Genomic DNA, 21,828 nt, shown 5'->3' on the forward strand with positions numbered 1-21,828 from the left:
TTATCAATAATTTACAAAATTATTATACAAATTTGAGTAAACCTTGTTTCAGCAGTAAAGAATAGTATCTTAATCATCAATAATACGACATTTTGCAAAAAAAACTTGAACTTCACTGATTATAACAACACTATATATTTATTTCCATTTTCAAAAAGCAGGGTACTGAGTACACAGTGCTATAACACATCGGGAATATGGAAAGAAGAAAAAAAATCTTTTTCCTGATGCAAATTTAACATCTATTAAAAACCAGGGCATTTTTATACATTTTCCATAAAACAAAATAAGCATGCCCAAAGTGTTGTTATTACTTACTGCAAGAATTGGCCATAAGTTAACACAGAGACTTACTGCACTTCTTAAAATAACAAATCTCTTGAAACAACCATGCTCCGACACCCCTGTGATCTGGGGCCCCTAGTTCTGACAACCCTATGTTCGAAGATTCACACTCTAGGGTTAGAGTTAGGATTAGGTAAATGCACAAAGGGTGTCAGAACATAGGTGTGTTACCCACTAGACAGCAGGCCCCAATTTCATATAGCTGTTTAAGCACAACAAGTAGCTTAGCACAACAAAACTAGGCTTACCAGCCTAACTGTCATCTCACATGTACAATTAGTTACTGGTATCTTGCTAATTTCTGCTTAGTAGACAATTGTTAAGCAATAGTTTCCGCTAAAGCAACTCTATGAAACTGGGCCCAGATGTCGATATCACAAAACTCTTCTATCTTGGGGTTTAATCTTAGGACTTAGGACAAGCTAAGTTCCATACCCAAAGACATTAGGACGCATTGCACCAATCCCAAGTTAGGATGAGTTACTCGTCCTAATCCGAGATAGGACTAATCATAGTGTTCATGTATAGCGCTGCTAAGCACAAAAATTTGCTAAGCATGACATTTCTCCCTTGAAAAAAAACAAGAATGTCAACCAAATTCCCACGTGATTTTTAGGACAAGCAAACACCAGCTGAATACCAATATCAAGCAATATCCAACAAATGGGAATTTGGCTGGTAATCCTGTTTTTATCGAGCAAGAAATGCTAAGCAAATTTGTGTGCTTAGCAGCGCTATGAAATTGGGCCCAGTACACAGAAATCCTGCTTGGTCCAAATTTTCCCCCTTTTTAAAACTTCTCTCAGTTTCACATCTTACTTGGCATCGGTGGGTTTGGTTTAAACCTCTGGAAGTCGATTCCCCGCTCGTGAGTGACTCTCATGACCTGATCATGGAGGTCATCGTCCTCAACTAACCTCATGAAGCCCTCAGCAACTTGAGACACCCTGCAATGGAATATTAGATCAATCACAGGTCAAAGGTCACATAAAAGCTTTCAAGGAATGGCACTATAATAATAATCGTATAAATAAAAATGACAGTGATAATACTAAGAAAAGAAAATATCTTTAAAGCCATTATACACTTTCGGTACAGAAAAAAAAAAAATAATTCACAGATTTGCAAATAATTTACAGGGTTTACAGATGGTAATGGTGAAAGACTTCTCTTGAAATATTGTTCCATGAAATGATTAACTTTTTGAGAAAACATTAAAACAATATCACAGGAACTTATTTAAGTTAAAGCCATTATACACTTTCAGTAAACAGTAATGTTCAAGGCTCACACTTCGTGTATCACAACTTATATATAAAATAACAAACCTGTGAAAATTTAGGCTCAAACGGTCATCGGCGTCAGCAGAAAATAACGGGACAACCCACCCTTGTTTCCCCATGTTTCGCCGTGTCATGACATGTGTTTAAAATAAATCCGTAATTCTTGCTATCGAGAATTGATATTGTTTTAAAGCAAACACCCAAGTTTGATTTTGTTGCTGTTGTTGCTGTTGTTAGTTATAAAATTAACAGACCATAAGTAATACATACAGCTGTGGATTTTCTAGTTTTCTACTGGCTACTGGGTGCCAAATAAAGAACTACTTGTTTGTACTATTACACTTTCATTTTAAATCTTTGGAATGGAAAATAAAACACATTCCAATAGATGTTAAATTTGCATGGGGATAAAATTGCACTGTATACTCAGTACCCCACCCCCCCCCCCCCATTTATATTAAAGCGCCTTGCTCAAGGACACAAGGGTCACAACCCCGATTTGAACCCCACACTCCGGTGACTTAACCACAAGAATTTGAATTTGATGCTCTTAGCTGCTCTGCCATGACATCCTTTTAGAGGCCTGCGCGTATGTGGGTTGTAAGCAAATGAGTTTGCAACATTGTTTTGGAGTCTTTGTAGACGGCTAACACCAGCTTGCTGATGTCTTGAGCCAAGACTAATTCCATGGTTACTTATTTTTCACTTGAAGAAAAAAATTGAATGTAAAGAACTTAAGCAGCAACTTCAATGTAGTTGCTTTAATGAATGCTTGCTTACATCTTGGGCCAAGACTAATTCTATGGTTACTTATATTGCACTACCGAACACCCAACTATCAAAACACTCTCATCTGCTCGCAACCGGATTTTCTCCTTTATCGCTCCGCGAATATGGAACAACCTCCCAGTCTGCATCAAAAACTCTTTGCCATTGTTCAAAAAATCTCTCAAAACTCACTTGTATCAGATGTAATTTGTTGTATTTATAGTTCCATTGGTCTTGCTCTTTCCAGCGCTTTGATCTTGATGTAAAGGCGCTTTATAAATATTTAGTTGTATGTATGTATTGCACTGGAAAAATACCTTGGAATATTTAGAACTTACGGTAGCAACTTAAATGTCCCGGCAACCTGTTTCATGATGTTACCATCCACGAATTCTGGAGCCGCCGTCTTGTTGATAATTGAAGTATCAGAGAAAGACGGACAAATAGTGTTTAAGCGGATGTCATCTTTGCTGAAAGCTGCATCAAAAGACTGCAAGGAGAAAACAAACCAATGTCATTCATCACAGGTCAGCCACATTGCATCAAACTAAGGGAATCACAATTGCTATAGGTTTAAACAAATCGAACAGTTGCAAAAACCAGAGATGTACTTTGCCTTTAAATGATTTGGGTACTTTTTCAAAATGTCCACAGATTTACATTGGACCCTTTCGGTTCAGAAAAAAACTTACAGGGTTTACAGAAGGCAATGGTGAAAGACTTCTCTTGAAATATTATTCCATGAAATGCTTTACTTTTTGAGAAAACAGCAAAACAATATAAATTCTCGTTAACGAGAATTACGGATTTATTTGAAACACATGTCATGACACGGCGAAACGCGCGGAAACAAGGGTGGGTTTTTCCGTTGTTTTCTCCCGACTCCGATGACCGATTGAGCCTAAATTTTCACAGGTTTGTTATTTGATATAGATATTGTGGTACACAAAGTGTGGGCCTTGGACATCACTGTTTACCGAAACTTACAGGGTTTGAAGATAATGATAGTGGAAAGCTTCCCTTCGAATATTACTAACTAAGGTTGTGTAGTTTTTGAGAAATAAGTAAAACAAGTCACAAAATCATTTTGGTCTCATGAGACCAAAACTATTTGAGCATGTAAAATCCCCATAACCAGTTATGATACCAAAACCGTAGCATAACTGGTTAATACGCTTTTACATGCTAAAACTGAGACGAAAATTATTACCTTTATTCATTTCTCAAAAACTACAGCACCTCGGTGAGTCAAATTTCCTAGGGAAGCTTTCTACTATCATAATCTTCAAACTGTGTAAATTTAATGTAAACCTGTGGACCTTGTGTTTTTGTTAGGAAAAACTACATATACCCTTTAAAGATGTTTCCACCTCAAGATACTTACAGCCATCGACCTTGTGAAGCCCACCACGCCATGTTTTGTTGCTGTGTAAACAGGTGATAGAGGACCGAGTATCAAACCTTAAAACACAAGAAATACAGCATTTATTTCATTCCAAGGGACTCGTATAAACAAATGCAACAGTATGTGTAGTTAATATGAGAACTTCAAGACACTTGACACTATTGATAATTATCAAAGACCAGTTTTCTCACTTGCTGTATCTCAACATATGCATAAAATAACAAATCTGTGAAAATTTGAGTTCAATCGAAATAATGAAAAAAAAAACACCCTTGTCACACGAAGTTATGTGCTTTCAGTTGCTTGATTTTGAGATCTCAAATTATAAATCTGAGGTTTCAAAATCAAATTCATCAAACCTTCAAACACAAGAAATACAGCATTCATTTCATTCCAAGGCATTTATTTCCTATCCAACAGAGAATCATCATAACAATTACACGCATAAGACGATAATTGCATTAAGGCATAGTCAGAAAAGCCAAAGTTGTGGGAGGTAGGCCTATGCCTGGATAAACAAAAAAACATAATAATAATGATAATAATAATCAAAGCCAGCACCATATGCCAGGCCTCAGAGCACTGGAGACAAAATAAAAAAATACATTGTTGTAAAAAGCAACACTAAATATAGAAACAACAGTTACAAAACCACAAATAAGAAAAATTAGAATTAAAACTAAACAAAACCACAAGGAGCAAAAAATATTTCAAAACTTAGTTACTCATACGAAAAACTATATTAAATAACATGAAAAAGTATACAAGAGGTAATTGGTTGCAAGCGCCTCGCCCTAAATGTCAAGAACCTCAGCAATTGACAAACAAACAACAACAAATTGTTAATAGTGTACTACTAAGAAAATGAGAAGACATCAAATCAATACAACAGTAATACTTAGGCAAAAGGTAATAAACTTAAGGGCTCATAAAAACAAATGCAACAGCATGTGTAGTTAATATGAAAACTTAAAGACACTGGACACTATTGATAATTATCACTTCGTCTTCTCACTTGCTGTATCTCAACATACATATGCATAAAATAACAAATCTGTGAAAATTTGAGTTCAATCGGTCTTCAAAGTTGCGAGATAATAATGCGAGATAATAATGAAAGAAAAAAACACCTTGTCACACGTAGTTGTGTGCTGTCAGATGCCTGATTTCGAAACCTCAAATTCTAAATCTGAGGTTTCGAAATCAAGTTTGTGGAAAATTACTTCTTTCTCGAAAACTACTCCACTCCAGATAGCCGTTTCTCACAATGTTTTTTTTACTAAAAACCTCTCCCCATTACTTGTTACCAAGTAAGGTTTTATGCTAATAGTTATTTTGAGTAATTACCAATAGTGTCCACTTCCTTTAACTAAGACATAATCAACTCCATGTGAACTTAAGCGGCTATTTATGCAATTTATAACAATATTAGGACAAGGCGTAAGGGTTCAATTAACAAAAACCCAGCATACAGTTGAAATAGAGACAATACACAATATCAACCTCTACCCTCTCCGGTACCCATTTATAGTCTAGGTGAAGAGAAGCAACTAAGCATCATAAAGTGTCACAACCGGGATTCAAACCAACTTCGATGACTTAACCATCAGAACTTACAATTCGATGCTCAAGAACACTCAGCAATGTATTAGGTTTTTTATTTATAAACCACAAGGGAAACTGACTGGGTAAATTTTTAAATGATTTTGGGGGTTGAACAAAGAATTGACTAGAGTGGGATTCGAACCAATGACCTCTGGATTAACGTGCCGGTGGTCTACCAACTGAGCTATCTAGCCCTATATCAGAAGCCATACATACCGTTAACTGCCGTGTAGCCAGGGTTCACACCCAAATTAAGATAAAAGGTTTTTGATTTATGAAAAAAAGACCCCAAGGTGGGTTTGCTTACTTACCTGCCATAGAAGCAATATTCACCACCAGTCCTCCTGAGCCACCATTCTGTTTACTCATATACTTCCTGGCGAGGTATGTACCATGAACAACAGCAGCCTAATATCAAAAGACAAAAGAACAGACAAGGAAATATAAAAACCACCATGCTTGTTGTTAAAAGGGTGTTTTTTTTCTTTCATTACTCTCTTGCAAATTCGATGACAAATGAGCCCAAATTTTCACAGTTTTGTTTTTACTAGGCCCTACAATATATGTTGGGGTTCACACCAAGTGAAAACTCTGGTCTTGGACAATTACCAATTGACACCTTGCACGCACGTCACGCGCGGCGACTATGCCATGCTCACCATTTTGGTGGTCAAAAGGTTTACGTGTTAACGCCGCGTCGCCTAAAATGCGCATTTCACTGAACAACGCACAGTGACATTGCCAACCAGATGGCGGTTCCAAGATTATTCGCTGATGACATCGTGTGAATTGGGTCAATAGTGTCCAGTGCCTTCAATCACAGCACAGATCGCCAATTTTTTTGTTCCAGGACAAACGTGAGTAATTATCTGTCCTGGAAAAAAAAACACAGACGACTTTTCCAAGGTGAACAAGGGATAATTATCTGCACACGTTCATCCTGAAAAAAAAAAGAACCAGCCACCTGGATAAGCACACCGGAATCGACCCGAGGAAGCTAATCGAACGAAGCCATAGATGTCATAAACTGCCCACAAATAGTTACCAAGTTAATGTTGATCATAAGTCTCCATTTCCTCTCATCACCGATACCTGCGTTGTTGCAAACAATGTCTAACCTCCCGTATTCCTCTTTTGTTTTCCTGAATGCATCTGATGAGGGAACCGAAAGAATGCTAAAGAAAAATTGAAAAACTTAAACCCTGCTAAGAGGCAGCAAGCGTACAAAAAGGCAAGCTAACCTTCCCGCACTTTAGGGGTAGTTGCGATAACCAGAAAGAAAGGTTATAAACTTATGACTATATTGCAACTAATAAACTTATGATTATATTGCAACTAATCTATGGGGAGGAGGATGTACGTGTGTGTGGAGGGGGGGGGGGCACTGATACTCCTAGAACTGCGAGGTTCGTTCCGCCCACAAACGAACAAACCTCATACTCATTGTTCTAGGAATAAGGCGCTTGGAACAGGGGTTACTCATCAGGGTCTACAGGTAGTTTCAATTTCATGAGAGCTTTTTTTGGATAACTTTCCGTATGGCGCCACCACTTTTTCACTCATTTTTACAAAAAGGGATATATCAATCAGGTAAATTAGATAATTTCGAATGAAAAAGTGGTGGCGACATACGGAAACTTTTCCCTTTTTTCCCTTTTTAAACTCGATAGGAGTGGGAGGCCCAAAATTATCTAGGTTTTCTCTGGTTTTAACTTTCTTACCATCACCATGTCTTACCTTCAAGCTGTTTTTCCGACGTCACATCACACTGAAGAAAAATAGCCTTTTTATGACCGTATTTGGACAAGAAAAGGCCTGCTGTTTCTTTACCTTTGGAGACATTGACATCTGCAATACCAACTCCCTGTGGATGAATTAGAATTATCAGGATAATGTTGTGGTAATTCTTCTTAATTAAACCCTCGTTTAATCTTCCTCAACCTACTGTATAACCTCAGGAAGTTCTGGTTTATAGCTAGGTGGGGATAATCTTCCGGACGTCGCCACCAATTTATCCGCCGTTAATTAACTCCAAAACCACTGAATTTTTTTCTTACCTGAGAAGAAGGGTTACCGCATATATACATCAAGAAAAAAAAAGGGCCGGAATTTGGTGGCGACGACGTAAAATTTTTCCGTACGGTACCCTGGAGCAATTGGTGGTGGTTCCGAAATCGTAAACCAAAGAAGAACCGAGTTTTATTTGACCACCTGCGGAATGGGGCTTGCAAAGTTAGTCATCATGCCTACTTGAAGTTACCTTTGCACCTTTCTTCAATAACTCTTCAGCGAAAGCTCTTCCCAGGCCCTCAGCAGCACCTGTAATTAACGCAACTTTTCCCTGGATCCTCATTTCTCGCCCGTATGGAAAACTGAGAAACCTTCCGAGCCTAGCCTGGAGTGGATGGAGAGAGAAAAATCTCAAAACATGCCCTGGATCGAATGGATGGGATGGGTTGAGAATACTGAAACCTGAAGAGGGCGCTATACAGTTTGTCCATTAAAATTAATCTGGAGTCGATTTCACAAAGAGTTGGGACTCGTATAGTCCTAACTTCGTACTAAGTCGAGATAAGACTAGTCTTAAATCTTTGTGAAATCCACCCAGCTCTTTTTAATAACTGGTTCTTTTTAGGGGACGGCCGATGAACGAAACTTGTGCATTCTTTGGCAACCCTCGAGGCAGAATCTGTAGAGTCAGAAGTTGAAAGATTTGTTTGCTAAAAATCGAAAGTGTATTTCATGCAATTGTGCATAGAAAATAAGCATTACAATTAGTGGATTTGAACGCTTTTGCATTTGCATAAAAACGGAACAATACAAACTGTTCGAAGAAAAAGTTGCAAGGCCGCCTTTTTCCTTTATCTGAGGGTATTGGATATGAGAACAACTGCACAATGTGGTCCGCTTTGGCAATTTTTTTAAACACAAAACCTAATGGCAAGTATTAAATCACAAGATATTGACAAAAAAAATAGGAAGACTGAAAACAGGGCTATTCAGTTATAGTTGAGCACCCTCATGGAAATCGGGAGGTCATTGGTTCACATCCAGCTCTATTCAATTTTCTTTTGTTAAACCCCCAAATCCAAACAATTTATGGAATCACAAAAACGCAAAGGAAATAAGCACAGTATACACAGTAGTCTCCCTTTGCTTTCACTCCATTATTATTATTTTCTTACTTTTGTAAACATTTATCTTATTGTGTGGTCATTGCTAGAGATTCAGGTTTATACATAAGTTCAAACTTACAGGTTTGCTTGTACTATTATAAATTGTTAATGTTACAAAAGTGGATTTTCCAAAGGTTTATAACATAATAATGAAGCCATTTTTTGTAAAGCTCAGAGTTCATTCTGTGAACAAAGCCAAGCATGTAATCGAAAATAATGCTAATTTTAAAAAGAATTAATAAAACACAATGTGAAGTGGCTTAGTTAGTAAAAAACTATCTTTCTGTTCGATGAGATTCCTTTACTCATAACAAAATAAAAACTATAAGGTTGGAAAGTGCATTCCATTTTTAAAGAAAAATTCAGAAAAATGAACAGTCCTGCACAGAAAAAAAAACCACATGCCCCAAAATGATAATTATGTGGTAGAGTTTTACAATACATGAATCATGCATGACATGAATGTCAATACTTTTGAGGTATCTCTCAGAGTTGTTGTGGTTCTGATAGAAAGGAAACAGAAGTGCAACGATTCAAAGTTTCGATCAGTATGCTTTGAGTGTCTTCAGGAAAAGAGGAAAGCCTTGTAGAATCACCACACAAAAAACTCACACAGAGATATTTCAGAAAATAGAATTAGCTGTTGCAAACAACTTACCAACCAAATGGACCGAGAGTATAAATGCAAAAAATAGTTAATGGCCTGACGTTTCGACCCTAGCAGAGTCTTTCTCGAAGGCTAAATGACAACACAACAAACATGAACAGGTAACTAAGTGAAACATAAGCAGTGAAGTGGAAATACATGAATGGGGTTAGAAAGCATACATAAAAAAGCAGGGGGTAAACAATGAATAGGGGGACAAACAAGGGGGGGTGAAGGGAAGGGGCTGGCTTGACCACAAGCAAGAATATGGAAACACAAAGGACAACATCAAGGGTGGTGAGGTTGGGTAAAAGTAATTTATTCTAGTGAATGAGGCTCAGGCTAAAAGGCTATGGGAAAAAAAAAAAAAAAAAAAAAAAAAAAAAAAAAAAAAAAAATAGAGAGATATTTCATGTACATTTTTTTGTAAAAGGTGTTAACTGCAAAAGTCTGCTTGTGTCAGTACCCAATTTCATTGCTTATTAAATTAATGAGTGACTAAGCAAAAATGAGTTTTCAGAGACAAGCAGAATACACCACATAGCATTGTAACTTGTAAAGTAAACCTGTCCCCCCTAAGCATGACTTGTTTCTTTTGCTTAGCATATTATGTGTGCATCACGACCTTTGTCAGAGTTGTGTAGTTTTCAATATTTGAAGGACTTCACATTTTTCCTTAACTTATCTCAATTCACACTAATCATTTCCAACTGCATACTTTATAATGCAACTATTCAATTATATTTCAGTAGTTGTTAGGAATTCCCTAATGTCGAGCAATTTAAACTTGAATATAACTTAAGCACAAAAGTAAGTTCTTGTGACAAGAAGACCGTAACACAAAAGAGAAACAACATAAATTTGTTCACACTGAAAAAGATAAGCATATGTAGGAAAACAATTTTTCAATTAAATGCTATTCACTTGAATGAATGTAACTTGGTTATTTAATTACACTTATGCAACTTCGTAGTTGAAAAAAAAAAAAAAAGTTGGAGTGGGACCAAATACACATAGGCTATGTCAGGTGTTTTTTAAGTTGTTTACCTCACCATTATACAGTTTTCTATTAGGAAAACCAGCAGACCAGCTGAAAAGTTGCATCCGGGTATAAGAATCCCATGAACATGGCATGTGGAATAATTATTGCCTCAAATGCAAAGAATGAAGTTGAATTAACCATCAACAGACCTTCAACAAACATTGCATCCATCGAAGTGTGGGTTTCCTGCACTGAACAAAGATTTTCAGACCAATATGGAACAAAAAAGGGTCAGGTTTTTGTTCTCCATCTGGTCTCACGTCTTAGAATCAACCAAAAAGAGAAAGTTTTCAAGACACTGGACACTATTGGTAATTGTCAAAGACCAGTCTTCTCACTTGGTGTTTATCAACATATGCATAAAACACTAAACCTGTGAAAATTTGAGCTCAATTGGTTGTTAAAGTTGCGTGATAATAATGAAAGAAAAAACACCCAAGTCACACAAAGTTGTGTGCTTTCAGATGCTTGATTTCATAACTTCAAATTCAAAATCTGAGGTCTCGAAATCAAATTCGTGAAAAATAACTTCTTTCTCGAAAACTACGTCATTTCAAGAGGGAGCCAATTCTCACACCATGTCATGCACACATGAAAGGCTGTCATTGCCCAAGAAGTATACCCAGGGCGTACACGCTTTCAATTTTCCATTGTTTATCATCAAATATGGTGGTCGATAATGTGCAATCCATCTTTAGATAGTACAGGAACAGAAAAGAAATTGTCAGCATAAACATTTTTGGTCAGTGTCATGGCATGATCGTGGTCATGTCAACAAGAACTCAACACTGGCAAATGGCTGCTAACTTCTCAACTCCCTAGTTTAATAACAATAGCTCATAACAAGGGAATCAATGTGTGGTGAAGAGGTTTTCAACAAGTGGTTTAAACCGGTGCCGAGGCCTGGACTTGATAACTTTACCAAGACGAAGTCGAGGTAAATTATCAAGAACCAGGCCTTGGCGGGTTTAAACCACAAGTTGAAAACCGATTCAACACACTTTGATTCCCTTGTTGTGTACTTTTTCGGTCAAAAAACAACAACACTTTTTGGTCAAAAGGTATAATAAATGCAAAAATTATAATTCTTCAATGATTTCTTTCAACACAACAAACACCCCACCAGCTATAAAATGGTAAGACCCTCGGGTAAACAACTCCTTATAAGGAGATGATGTGCGCATCGCGCATATCACGTGATGTGGCACAACTGTTTCTGCCGTTGCTCTCGAACAATATGATTATTAAAAGAAACTGTCTTATAAGCGCTGGTGCAAGCTCGCGTGTCACGCTCATGCTGTTACACTTTTTATTGGTGTTATATCATCTGTTCAAACAACCCCTCGTGATGCCCTCTCGACCAATCAGAATGGACTGAGGGAGAGTAGGATTACATAGGTCATGACAACAACTGCCCAAATGGCAATAACTGCCCAAATGGCAATAACTGCCCAATTGGCAATGACCTCTATTGACCAAATTCACTGAAAAAAACATTATCATCATAAATATCTTTGGCATGCCATTTTGGGACACAACGTTTCTGTGTATTGTAGAGTGGGATGCGCATAATATAGGCAACGGGGTGTTAAGTGTTAACATGCTCCACTTTTTGTATGCGCAACTATTTGACTCCCAAAATTGCAAGAGTGACAGGCATAAATATGCGGCCGTTTTGAAGATCAGAATACAAACTGTTTTTAACCAAAGAGGGGCCTCGATGGGCGAGGGCACCTTGTAAGCTTACAAAGTCATACGAAAGGAAACTAAATGCCTCCTGGAAAAGCCAAGGAAACCTACACTGTGAACAGGAATCGTGATATTAATAGCATTGTTTTGTAGTTCACATAATATATGTTTAACAATCATCATCCAAAAATAACATTCAGTATAAAGAAATAGGGCTATTCATCTTTGAGCTAATATACACAACTCTACAATATACATTTGAATTGAACCCAAAGTTAAACTCAAACTACGGTATTTGTTTGACATCATTAACATGGTATCGATTCTTTTCTGGATTGGAACTCGAAAGACATGACAGCTATCTATAAAAAAACGGACATGATATCAGTGGCAATGCACAGTGGCTGTATGTTTTGACGATTAACGTAGTTTGTACCCATGTACATGTACAATCCAATTTGCTTTATGGTCAAGGTTGAATAATTACCAGGGTTGTTTTCAAAACAAGAATACATGAATACACATCAGTTGTAGCTATGAATATATTCACCTAACCGAATACATCATTTCAAATGCAATAATTTAATGAATCCCTTCACTGCTACTGGCTTTTTACGTGTGTGTTCCTGCGTCATCTTGTAAGATGGACTCAAATTTAGTTCAAAGCTTTGATTAGGATGTCCTCACCAAATGCGTTTTCTGAACCAAACTTCAGAAAGGATCAGACAAATTAATGCATTTTGAACGCTCTCCTTTATACAACTTGACGCAACAAATTTGACTGTACATGTACCTGTGTTATCTAAATATATATACATTATGCCTCCAAAATAGATCAGAGACATTCGCCTCAGATCACGCCTCCGTTTTCACCTCTTCCTGGTCAAGTGACACACCGTAAGTGTGATCTGAGGATGTTGAATCTGATGGTTGATCATCCGACGCGATGACCAGCTCCTGCGTCGGCACTCCTTGGCTCTGTAGGCGGCTGGTGACGTCGGGGGACGACGTGTACAACTCCAAGGTGGTACTTGGATCAGGCACCTCCCTAGCATGGGCCAGAAACAGATCCTTCAGGAGGCTCAGCTCCTTCGACAAGAGCATCACCTTGTTCTCCAACTGCTGGTTCTCCTCCTTCAGTTCCTGGACCCGGGTCTGCGTTTCATGAGCTTTCTGACGACTGCGGTCGCGACTCTTGCGCACGGCTACGTTGTTGCGCTGGCGGCGCTGTTTGTACTCGTCGCTCTCCTTGTCGTGCAGGTACTTCTTCAGGGAGCGTCCAGAATTGGTGATTTTCCCACCTCCAGGTTTACGGGAGTCGGGTGACATCTCTCTGTTGTTGCTGTTACCGTTTTCCATAATTTGCCCTGAAAAAAAAAAATGAAATAAACACAGCAATCAAAAATATGTTTCATGACATTTTCCCAAACCTGCTACGCTTTCTGGACAGCCTTTTTAGTAAGATGACCCACAATGTGAAACTCAACTGCTCCAGTTAAATGAATAAGGGTGGCAAACTGTGCAATGACCTGCAACTTCTGTAGCTCTACAGGTAAAAGAGAACAAATATTTGAAAACTCAAAATCACTGTGAATTGGGTAGTCTGAAAAAGAGAAATTATTAACTTGATTCATAGGCATTTTAGCTTAGCCGGTCTATAATTAACAGATTTACACAGTTTATTAATCTGCTAGCAAATGACTTTCCCTTTGATACCAGTGGGATAACTTACAAAATTTCTTTGAACACACACTAACACTTTAACTAGTGTACTGCTTATTGAATCAGAGACCTATTTACACTTCAATTAAATATTAGTATTACTCGACTTCATCACTACTATCGTGCTTGTCAATTTTAAACTTGTTTTGTATACTTTTGTAATTGAATGTAGCCTATATACTGTAGGGCCTACGCATTTTATTTAAATGCACAGGATTGATAATATTCTAGCTACCGATTAGTCATAGGCCCCAAAATAAATACTTAATAATAATACAAAATGAGAGGGAGAAAGTTAGTTCCTCAGTCTGTTTGTGGTTATTAAAATAGATCAGATGAAAATACAATAAACAACAATGGCAATGCAATGGATCCCAAACAATTAATAAACTCCTAATCCTATATCATCTTTCTATGAATAAGATGGAATAATATATTTATATTCAAATGTGTAATCCTACCACCCTATCCTACCATATAATGCATATCAAGAATTCATCATGCACAAACCAGGCTTTGCTCAGTTACTATGCTGCATACACACACGGGAGTTCCGATTACGCAATCATGCTATTGCAACATCACAGACCGCTACTTTGGCCCTGAACGCCATTGACGTAAACAAAACACCAAAAATGGGCTGGGTTGCTCTTACAACGGCAACCAATTCCACCCTAAATATTCACCCTTACCGTCAGTTTATCAGTCCGGAATGTGCTATGCGTGTTGGAGGAGAATCCCTTTCATAGAACTCACTTCACAGAGCTCAAAAATATGAATTTTTTACTCGCTGAGCGCAGCGAAAACGAACCAAACCGTCACCTAAACGCCTCCATTATTATTTTCTGACGTGAAATGGCTGGTAACCATCATCAGCAGCATGAAAAACGCCATACACAATGGCCGCCGAACACCAGGGGTTATTTCGGCCCGATAAAGCTTGTCTTGTAACTTGTGTGTTTATGTGTTTATTATGTACGTATGAATGAGTTGTAAAACGTAAATTCGGAAGGTACCTGTCTAATTGACGTAACCTAAAAGGGGGAATTTTTTTATGAGAAATTGAGAAATTCGAATTCATTAATTTTCTGAGAAATAATACCACCATATATCAGCGGTGCCATTCAGGACCAAAAGGTGTCGAATTAAAATAAACGTAGGTCTACACAGTATTTTGAGCTTGCTTTGTCACTACTAAAACATAGGAAGAATTCTTTTTCTAAAATGTTCAGAAATGTTATGGCGATTTGACCGGCGTGACGGGACGTTTTGACTGTCAAAAATTGCCGTTTTTCAGGAGAAGTGAGAGTTAGCTTATTGATTTATTGACGTAAATGGAACACTATAGAAGATCAAAACGTTAATAAAGGGCTTATTTGAAGTTATTTATCTTGCTTTATTATAATTTTGTTTCTCAACAAACACCCGCCCCCAGTGAACCACGCCCCTGGATAAGGATATCAAGCCACCGCACTCCGGGTATAGTGTTCCATGATGGATGGAGAATTTTTTGTAACTATAAGATAATGATAATATTAGCAACAATTTGTGTGCGCCAAATCCGTCGAAAAACAATGCTCCATGGCGGCGCTTACAAAAAAACAATAGACAAAATCCTTAAGCTATTAGAATTAACCAAAGAAAGTATATACATTATAATTATAGGATTTGAGAGGTTCCCCCCCCCCCCACCCCCGGTCCCCAGAGATGAAATTTGTGCAGTGTACAATCAATTTGGCTCGGCAAAAGTGTGACGAAATTAATGGATATGGGCTCGACTCAGGAGGAACATGAAGACGAAAAAGAAATGACTTTGATCGCAAGAGTTTAAAAACTCAGTGGAAATTCAATTAACAGTGTCAACATGCAGAAACTGCCATTTTTGCTAATCGGATCATTACACACGAGCAGAGCACACTCATGGGCATCATCACGGAGGAACGATTCGGATGCGATAAATGTGATGAGGCAGAATGTTTTCTGTTTTGAGTAAATGTTACTTTCTTGAAAGTTGTGTCATCACCCCTCCCCGCCACTAAAGATCACAAACAATTAGTGCTACCACAAATAAGAAATAACGAAGAAATAAAGGGGAAATGTTTTTTTAAATGTAGGCCTAGCCTACACAATGTACACTTTAGCGAACGATCGCAATTAGGGATAGATCGCTGCCAACGGTACCCTTCCCCAAATAAAAACACCCCCCTGTGTTTCTTATATTTTCTTTTTATCGAAATATTCAGTGCCATGTTTTTTTTTTTTGGGGTTTTTTTTTTTTGGGGGGGGGGTTTGGGGGGTGCATGGTTGTCCGAGAATTTTGTTTTATCAATTATTGAAAGAAAATGTAAATAGTTGGTCAGTTCATGAAGCTGTTATAGCTCCATGGTCAGTTGCCATGCATTCCTTTGTATTTCCTAGATTCTCACTCTAAGTTAAATTTAGAGTGATATCTAGGCCAAATATCGTCAGTGAAAAACTTGGTCCATCCAATGTGTGGGTCTAGCACATTATTTGTTGATTCATACTGGAAAATCCCACTCGGAATCATTAAATTGAAGCAATATTTTTCATTTTCCCCACACGACCCTGGATATCTTGCAATGTTTTGCAGAGTAGTCTACCTGGGCTGATACAATATTGCGCAATGCCATGACTATTTTTGGACATGTCATCGACAAACGAGAAAATTGCCACGTGAAAAAAGCAACCAATCAGCTTCATAAAGATAACGTCATGTCTAAATTTAGTGTGGGCTGTGTAGCCATCTCAACTACGCACACTAATATAGTTCTAACAGCTGGCGCAGTATAAAAACAGTATTTTGGTAATGTTTCGACCCAGGAGTTTTTATTTAATTGTAGAAACGCTCATGAAATACACGAATGATTTAAAATTCAGGCTCTAGGTGAATTGTTCAGTATACAAAGTGTTGGGGATTACCTCGCGCATTAATATTTAATAGTCAATCGCCTACAACGTCATAGGCAGGGCCATTGAGCGCACATCGCCATTATTGACTACAACGTGCCAATGCATGCAAGGACCGAGAACGTTGGCGAACAGTTAATTCATCGTGAACAAATATCGTCAATTCCAGCCAAATTGTTCATTTTATGATTTGACATCATCCAACAAACTCCTCAGAGATAACTGCTACTTACCAGCATCAAGACTGTTAACTTGAACAATTGAAAGGTTGTCTGTTTCACACGGCAGTACAACTTTTAATTCACCATTCGTTGGAAGTTCTCAACCATGTGGCATTATTTCAACACTAGCCATGGATCCACCGGGTAACTTCTGCATGTACAACGACTCTGAATATTTCGTCGACAAAAGCCTCCAGAAACCGGACGAGGTATTTCTTTTCGGAGGTGAGGACAATTCTATGAATTTTGGTGGACTTGCCGATTACACCGGCCTATTCGAGAACGAGAATTCCATTGACTTAAACGCTTACATCAACCCATCTGGCTCTACAGACAACTTCATGCAGTTGTCTGAATTGCTGCCATCTTCTCCACCTAAGTCGACAATTCTGAGTGAGCTACCCCCACCCTTGATCCGCCCCGAAGAGGCTGTGTCTACAAATTCACAGTCTTACCTGCTTAGTACAGCACCATCTGACACGGTGGCTGATTTGTCAGACCCAATGCCCTCATCTCGACCCCAATTCATGCCTCAACACCGAGCCCCGACGGAGGAATCGGCCGCCCTGCAGGTGAAGGCGGAGCCCCAGGAGCAAGTCGAGCCTGCCTCTGGCTATCTCTACGGAGACGAAATCGACGAGGAGTACGACGACGACGACTCCAGCACATACACAAGTGGCCCATCCAGACCTACGACGCCTGTCCTGCCAAGCCCTTCGCAACGAGGCCGTAAACCAACACCAGGAAGAAAGAGCAGTTCCAAATCCAGTCCGAGCAAGAGAGTTCGTTTCATTGCAGATAAAGAATCGGACGAGTACAGAGAGAAGAGGTTCAAGAACAATATCGCAGTTCGCCGTAGCAGGGAGAAGAGCAAGGAGAAGTCTGCTCAGCTTCAGGGCAAGGTTACCGAACTAACGACCGAAAACGAACGACTCAACAAACGTGTGGAACTTTTGACTAAAGAATTGACTGTTCTGAAGAGCCTGTTCACGAATGTGGGCAAGACCGCTCCCCCTAGCCTGTCCATGGTTACCAACATGTGAATATAACACTAACAGTAGCTGTCATATTCCTGAAGACAAAGAGCTCGGGCAAAAGTTAAAGCCCAAAGTTGGGTTGAATGTTTATGGTTATATCATAAGCACTGTTATAGGATGTTGGTTTCTAGCTGGGTGGAGCTGCAGTTGCCTTGGCACAGGGTGTTTGTACAGTAGACGAGCACTTGCTAGTCGTTATGTTAATAGTACTGCACCTTCAGTATGTAAAATTGACAAGTGTAATGACTCTGTACGAGCGCCATGTAGCTGTAGCACTAGGAGTAGTAATACAACATGTTGCATTAGAAAAGCCGCAAAACCTAATTTCAGGGTAAAAGACGAATGTCATGTAGTGTCCGTATACTTACTGAACGTAGGGTTTTGTCACAGCTTTTGTTTGCACAGATTTTCATTATTGGGAAAATTTTGTTTGTTTGAATTTTGCCGTCATAGTTTCCACATTTCTAGGTTTCTTCTTAAGTATTTTAAGTATTTCAAAGGTAGTGGTGTACGGATATGAAGGTGATATTTAGGTAACTTAAATAACTAGTGTATAAATTGAATATGTTGCCAAACTAATGCCTGTATTGTTCCAATGGCTTGGGAGATTTTCCCACAAAAATACAATTTTGTGTGTTTTAAATTTTTTATTCTGAATGTAAATTACAAATACAGATATTTATTGGTTTGTATGACTGTCATATTGTATTACTATTAGCTTCTAAAGATTTTTCAAAACTAATCAAAATGTATGAACAAAATCTTACATTTGAGATGGAAACGAATATCTCGGTATAAATTTTAGTTCAATTATGAGAAGAGAAAAAAAACATGTTCCACCAATTTGGTCACTCAGAAAGCTGTATGCTTAAAACCAAACTACAATATAAAGTTGGCGACATGACAGTGTCTTAGAATACAATCTCTTTTTGCATACTGTACATTGTAAGACTAAGAGCTATTGCAGTATTACTATCACTAGTAAAAGGTGTAAAGAAAATCTAAACGGCGAATTTCTTAAGTGCCATGAGACACTGAAGGACTGTACAAGTCTAATTTACAAGCTCATCACAATATTAGCAAGTGATTTTCTCTGCATAAACATTGCAAAATGCTAGACAAAGTTGCTACTCAAGAAATCAATGCTACTCGAAATATTAATCATTGCTAATGCTACTCAAAATAGCACCTAATGTCTGTGGAACGTGTTTGCTTATACTTTGTTGTATGCAAAATTGATAGACACTACAGGATAAAATCTTCCAAGAAATTGCCACTTCAATTTTACAGAATTGTATGGGTAAAAAATATTTGCCATGGGTATTTTAATTGATATTGATTGAACACTTAAATGTTCTTTCAACAAGTAAAATTAATTCACATTATAAAGTGACAATGGTTTGTACTTTGTGTTAAAAGTAAAGCTCCCTTTCATGAAAACATTTTTTTCCAAAAAGTAGGGGCCAAGAATACATGTTCTGGGAACTGCATTTATTAAGAACCGTACAATTCCTATTCGCTTTAGTTAGTAACATGACAATACCCCAATGGTGAGTCACTGAGGTGGGTTAAAGTCCCATATATTAAATTTTCATATCAATGAACACAGCTAGCTTGCTGGAACCAGTTCAAACCAGTTCCAATCTTCAATGTAGGCGATAGGGCTTTGGCTTATTGCGTGTGCCCATAAAAGGTATTCCCATGAAGCCATTGTTGACTGAACTTCTTTCATCAAGAAGGTTGATTTGAACTTGAACTTTGGAGTGTTTTTGACCCTACATTGTGAAGTTTTTAAATCTGATTTGATTGCAGAAAAGTTGAATATATTCAGTCTATTGTCTGTAACACTGCCGACTTGGGTTTATTTTATTTTTTAAAGATTAATGGTTCATGTAAAACTAACTCTTAATTGGAAATCACTTCTATGTCAAACGATGAGGAAAAGAATCAGTGTGTGGAATAAATGAGGAGAAAGATTGCAAACTACAAAAAAAACTAAGTGTGACGTTTATGCTCTATTTTAGAATCCATTACCCAAAAGTCATCTGGAAATAAAATAAAAATTATTTCAAACATAAGAGTATATGCTTACGAACAATAAAACATTTTTTGTAGTAATTGTTTGTCACGATTTATATGTTTAGAATTATATAAAGTTGTTTGGGGGGCTGACTCCACCTACCCCTTTTGTGACGTCAATAGAGGCAGACTTTGCCTGCAATGCGTATAGTAAACACACGTGCAAAGTACATGTACGTCCAAGTCGTGAGTTGGTTCATTTCAAAAAGTGTTTTTCTGCATTTTGAAACGTACAAACTCACGACTTGGTCCGTACATGTACTTTGCAATTGTGTTTACTCTACGCATTACAGGCAAAGTCTGCCTCGATTGACGTCACGAACAGCGCCCTCTCGGGTCGGGGTCTACTCTTAAATTTGTAAATAACATAAGAACTGATTTTTTAAAACCTTAGTTAACTGTTTATTCACATTCCACTCATCAAACACATATATTAGTGACAAAAGCTTTATTTTGAAAAAATACCACTTCCAGGTGACTTTAAGCTGCCATGATGGATCAGGAAAGAGAAAAACTTTAGGGAATTTTGTGTTACCTGCAATGTTATAGTGTTGCATCATGGGGTGGGGGATTTTTCCAAACGAGTATCCTACATGGTTACTTACAACACAGTTAAGTTAAGTGGAATTAATTAACATATCTGTGACATATTATACCAGTGGTTTTTCATTATGTTTTTTTTTCTGGTGAGTTTGGGTGATGTGTGGTTTCTGATCAGAGAAACAACTTATTAATTAAATTAGTTTGGGCATAGTAATATAATAATAAAGAAACAAAAAGACTGATTTTGTCACAAGTATTTTTAGTCGTGAATAAATATTGATGAAAAGAGAAAAATGTGAACACAATATAAGTGATTGCTTTATTAAATGATGCAGGCAGGAAAACAGGCTGGCCTACAACATTATCGAAAACGTCACAACTTTAATGGTGTATGACGTAATTCTAGTCCGACTGAGTCATATTTTCCACTTGGTGTCCGCGTTCTGCGCAATCCTTCAAAATAAAATCAAAACACGTTATTTGTACGCATTGCTGCGCACTGTAAATTATTAATGCACGACTGGCATGACGACATGCATTTCCGACTTTGCGCTATCTGAATATTGGTGGATACGATACGGCTATGGCTAATAATTATACGTCCATGTCGCTACGTCATATGCATTTATGTATAGGATGTCCTTAGCAACACCCTTAGCGACAGCCGTATAGCTGTAGACGGTAATTCGGACATGGACAGCAGCTAAAAGGGCCCTGTACCTTTTTCAAGAGGAGGACAGTGTCTACTCATCGGGGGAGGGGGTGGGCGATTAGGGCCATACGGAAGGAGTGGGCACAGTGGCGTCCGTAAACTCCGTAGTTATTATTTTGTTTTACTTTCGGCCCGTTTGATTATTATTATTTTTTCCCAATAATAAGCCTTTGCCCGTTTTCACTGATTGCTATATAGTGCTACTTCAAAATTTCCAATGAAGAGTTTTTCAAAAAAAACCGCAATAAAATGGTTAAAACTATTATAATTTAATGAGGAAATTATCTCCTAATACTTGCCTTCCACCTGTCACCTTCTTCCTCTTCGAATCTCACCAGGGCCCATCCCACGCATTGGGTGCAAGGAAGTATCATAATGGATCCTTGTATCCTGACTGTGGGCTCATCGCTCACCCATCCGGGGCTGATCTGTCATTCCCGATGGGTCATCTAAAAGTCTCTCACGCCGGGGTTTCATCAGCTCTTGATTGGAAGTTTGGTTGACGGCCAATAGAAGTTAGTTGGCACTTCCCCCCCCCCCCCCCCCCCCGCGTAAACAATGTGTTAAGCCCTTTCCTGGATGTATTCATTTTTAATTTGACGGAGGTTTAAAATATTGTCCCGTGTT

At 38.1% G+C, this 21,828-nt stretch overlaps 3 protein-coding genes across 3 annotated transcripts; 1 reads left to right on the forward strand and 2 right to left on the reverse strand.

The window, feature by feature from the left end:
- Window positions 1–1,049: 1,049 nt before the first annotated feature.
- LOC117289387 (15-hydroxyprostaglandin dehydrogenase [NAD(+)]-like) lies at window positions 1,050–7,844 on the reverse strand. The gene is made up of 7 exons (XM_033770490.1): window positions 7,667–7,844; window positions 7,144–7,270; window positions 6,452–6,558; window positions 5,718–5,814; window positions 3,781–3,857; window positions 2,735–2,886; window positions 1,050–1,292 (listed from the first exon to the last, which is right to left on the reverse strand). The coding sequence occupies exons 1-7, from the start codon at window positions 7,757–7,759 to the stop codon at window positions 1,154–1,156; spliced, it is 792 nt and encodes a 263-aa protein (XP_033626381.1). The 5' UTR covers window positions 7,760–7,844; the 3' UTR covers window positions 1,050–1,153.
- Window positions 7,845–11,410: 3,566 nt separating this feature from the next.
- On the reverse strand, window positions 11,411–14,521 carry LOC117289670 (CCAAT/enhancer-binding protein gamma-like). Its single transcript, XM_033770895.1, has 2 exons — window positions 14,374–14,521; window positions 11,411–13,326 (listed from the first exon to the last, which is right to left on the reverse strand). The coding sequence occupies exon 2, from the start codon at window positions 13,316–13,318 to the stop codon at window positions 12,815–12,817; it is 504 nt and encodes a 167-aa protein (XP_033626786.1). The 5' UTR covers window positions 13,319–13,326; window positions 14,374–14,521; the 3' UTR covers window positions 11,411–12,814.
- A 2,157-nt stretch (window positions 14,522–16,678) lies between these two features.
- Window positions 16,679–19,850, forward strand: LOC117289280 (CCAAT/enhancer-binding protein beta-like). The gene has a single exon (XM_033770330.1). The coding sequence runs from the start codon at window positions 16,962–16,964 to the stop codon at window positions 17,871–17,873; it is 912 nt and encodes a 303-aa protein (XP_033626221.1). The 5' UTR covers window positions 16,679–16,961; the 3' UTR covers window positions 17,874–19,850.
- Window positions 19,851–21,828: the final 1,978 nt, after the last annotated feature.

This window comes from Asterias rubens, chromosome 4, assembly GCF_902459465.1.
Source record: "Asterias rubens chromosome 4, eAstRub1.3, whole genome shotgun sequence".
Lineage (NCBI taxonomy): Eukaryota > Metazoa > Echinodermata > Asteroidea > Forcipulatida > Asteriidae > Asterias > Asterias rubens.